We start from the raw sequence: 2,500 nt of genomic DNA, 5'->3' as shown, positions 1-2,500 counted from the left end.
AGGAGGAGACAAGGGAGGAGGAGAGGTGAGGAGAGGAGAGGAGGGGAGGAGAGACAAGGGAGGAGGAGAGGTGAGGAGAAGAGGAGGAGAGGAGCAGACAAGGATAGAAGGATAGGAGGCGACAAGGAGACGAGAAGAGGAGAAGAGAAAGAGAGGAGAGGAGAAGATGAGCTGGGCAGCTCGTTTCCTCACAGAGGACCTGACGTCTGAACTGTCTCAGTTTCTAAAGGTCTGTGTGAACAAGAAGTGAGAACATAGAAGCTGAATGCCGGACTAAACACGAGCTGCACCTTAAAATAGAATCTCACTTCCTCTTGCAGAGACCGTTTGTGTTATTGCATCGACAGGGTGGGGAGGGGGGGGGGGGGGGGGGGGCGTGGCTGAACACAACTGGCTGCTTCTGGATCTGTAGATGGCAACACCACCTCCACCACCTCTAACTCCTCCCCTTAAACCACCTCCACCACCTTCATCTGCTCCCCCTCAACCACCTCAATCTCTGCAAAACATCTACCCTCACCTCCTCCACCCCCTCCACCCCCTCCACCTCCTCCACCCCCTCCACCTCCTCCTCCCCCTCCTCCACCTCCTCCACCTCCTCCACCTCCTCCACCTCCTCCACCTCCTCCTCCCCTTCCTCCTCCACCAAGTCCTCCACCATCACCTCCAGAACAAATACCTACACCCGATCCACTATCCTCCTACAATGTGTGTGTGTGTGTGTGTGTGTATGTGTGTGTGTGTGTGTACATGTGTGTGTGTTTCACCTGCTCTGCGTAGGGTGGGCTCCTCGTCAGTGGGGGTCTGCAGGGGGGGGGAGACCAGGAGCTGGGAGGGTCCGCTGGGGTCTGGGGCCAGCTCTCTGGAACACACACACACGCACACGCACACGCACACACACACACACACACACACACACACACACACACACACACACACAAACACACGCACGTTATAACACAGAAACACATGCACATAACAAAATTTGAACGAATATTAGGCAGCCCTTAACCGGTTATGGGCTGGCCAAGCGGGAGGGACGTCGGAGAACCCTACACAGTCTATTCATAATATTGTAATGACCACGGAAGAGGCAGTGAATGAAGTATTGATTAGACAGCGATTTATTAGAAACCTAATAAACCGTTGGAACAAGCAAGACCGGTAACCATAGCAACGCCGGTAAACAAACCCTGCAAAGCCCAATCCAGATCTTACTGAAGGCATTTAATGGACAAAATATTATCAATAAATATTCGAATATATTCGAATATTAATATTAATAAACAAACAAACTTCGAATATGATTTTTGGGCAAAAGTCAAAGCCCTAGTGGGCGTGCGTGCGTCTCTGTGTGCGTGTGTGTGTGTGTGTTTGTGTGTGTGTTAGGGCTTTGACTTCGAACTTCGTGATTCGAATATAATTCGAATATCAAAAAAAATAAAAATAATTCGAACGAATATTAGGCAGCCCTTAATATTCGAACCTGTTATGGGCAGGCCAAGAGGGAGAGACGCCGGAGAACCCATGCAGTCTATTCATAATATTGTAATGACCACGGAAGAGGTAGTGAATTAAGTATTGATTAGACAGCGATTTATTAGAAACATAATAAACAGTTGGAACACGCAAGACCGGTAACCATAGCAACGCCGGTAAACAAACCTCGCAAAGCCCAATCAAGGGCCGAATCCGAATACTCATACTTATAGTATGCATTTTGTAGTACGCCACAAATATAGCGCGTCCGAATGCTCAGTGTGCATTGTGTAGCACGGAAAACGTTTCCGAATGCGTACTACCGCCACAGTATACAACGGTAGGTCACTACGTTACCAGACTACGGGTGTGGTAACGAACGAAGAAGAGATGGCTGACCCGACACTACCAACAGCGGCTTAGAAAGACGTCATAGAAAGCGGCGAAAAAAAGAGACATTAAAAAGAGTAAAAAAGTAAAGTAAGTAATTAAGTAAAAATACATTTTTAATTTAATAGCAACGATGACAAGATGGAAAACAGGTAACTTATCAAGGTAATTTTGCCGGCATCTGAGGGGAGACACGTCATCTCCAAACATCCGGTGGAGTTACGGCGGTGTTCGGAAGAGTTCAGAGGCGTTCTACGCATAGCTGTAGACCGTTCTAGGCGTTCTACGCATAGCTGTAGACCGTACTACAAGTGTAGTACGGTCAAGTAGTAGACACTGAACATAAATAGTATGTACTAAGTACTCGGATTCAGCCCAGGTATTACTGAAGGCATTTAATGGTCAAAATATTATTAATAAATATTCGAATATATTCGAATACTAATATTAATAAACAAACGAACTTCGAATATGATTTTTGGCCAAAAGTCAAAGCCCTAGTGTGTGTGTGTGTGTGTGTGTGTTTGTGTGTGTGTGTGTGTGTGTGTGTGTGTGTGTGTGTGAATTTTTGGTTGTGTATTTGTGTGTGTGTGTGTGTGTGCGCGTGCTTCTCTGTGTGCGTCTGTGTGTG

General features: G+C 47.0%; 1 protein-coding gene across 3 annotated transcripts in view; it reads right to left on the bottom strand.

Annotated features, from left to right (window-relative positions):
- The window catches only part of hdac7a (histone deacetylase 7a), a 42,892-nt gene that overhangs the window by 23,023 nt on the left and 17,369 nt on the right, over positions 1 to 2,500 (bottom strand). For all 3 annotated transcript variants that reach the window (XM_030366059.1, XM_030366067.1, XM_030366075.1), the window contains one exon: positions 768 to 862. In XM_030366059.1, the coding sequence (XP_030221919.1) occupies positions 768 to 862 (95 nt within the window). The remainder of the gene's footprint in view (positions 1 to 767; positions 863 to 2,500) is intronic.

This window comes from Gadus morhua, chromosome 1 (genome assembly GCF_902167405.1).
Source record: "Gadus morhua chromosome 1, gadMor3.0, whole genome shotgun sequence".
NCBI classification, from domain to species: domain Eukaryota; kingdom Metazoa; phylum Chordata; class Actinopteri; order Gadiformes; family Gadidae; genus Gadus; species Gadus morhua.
The sequence above is the reverse complement of the archived record's forward strand: the minus strand, read 5'-3'. Positions and strand labels throughout refer to the sequence as shown.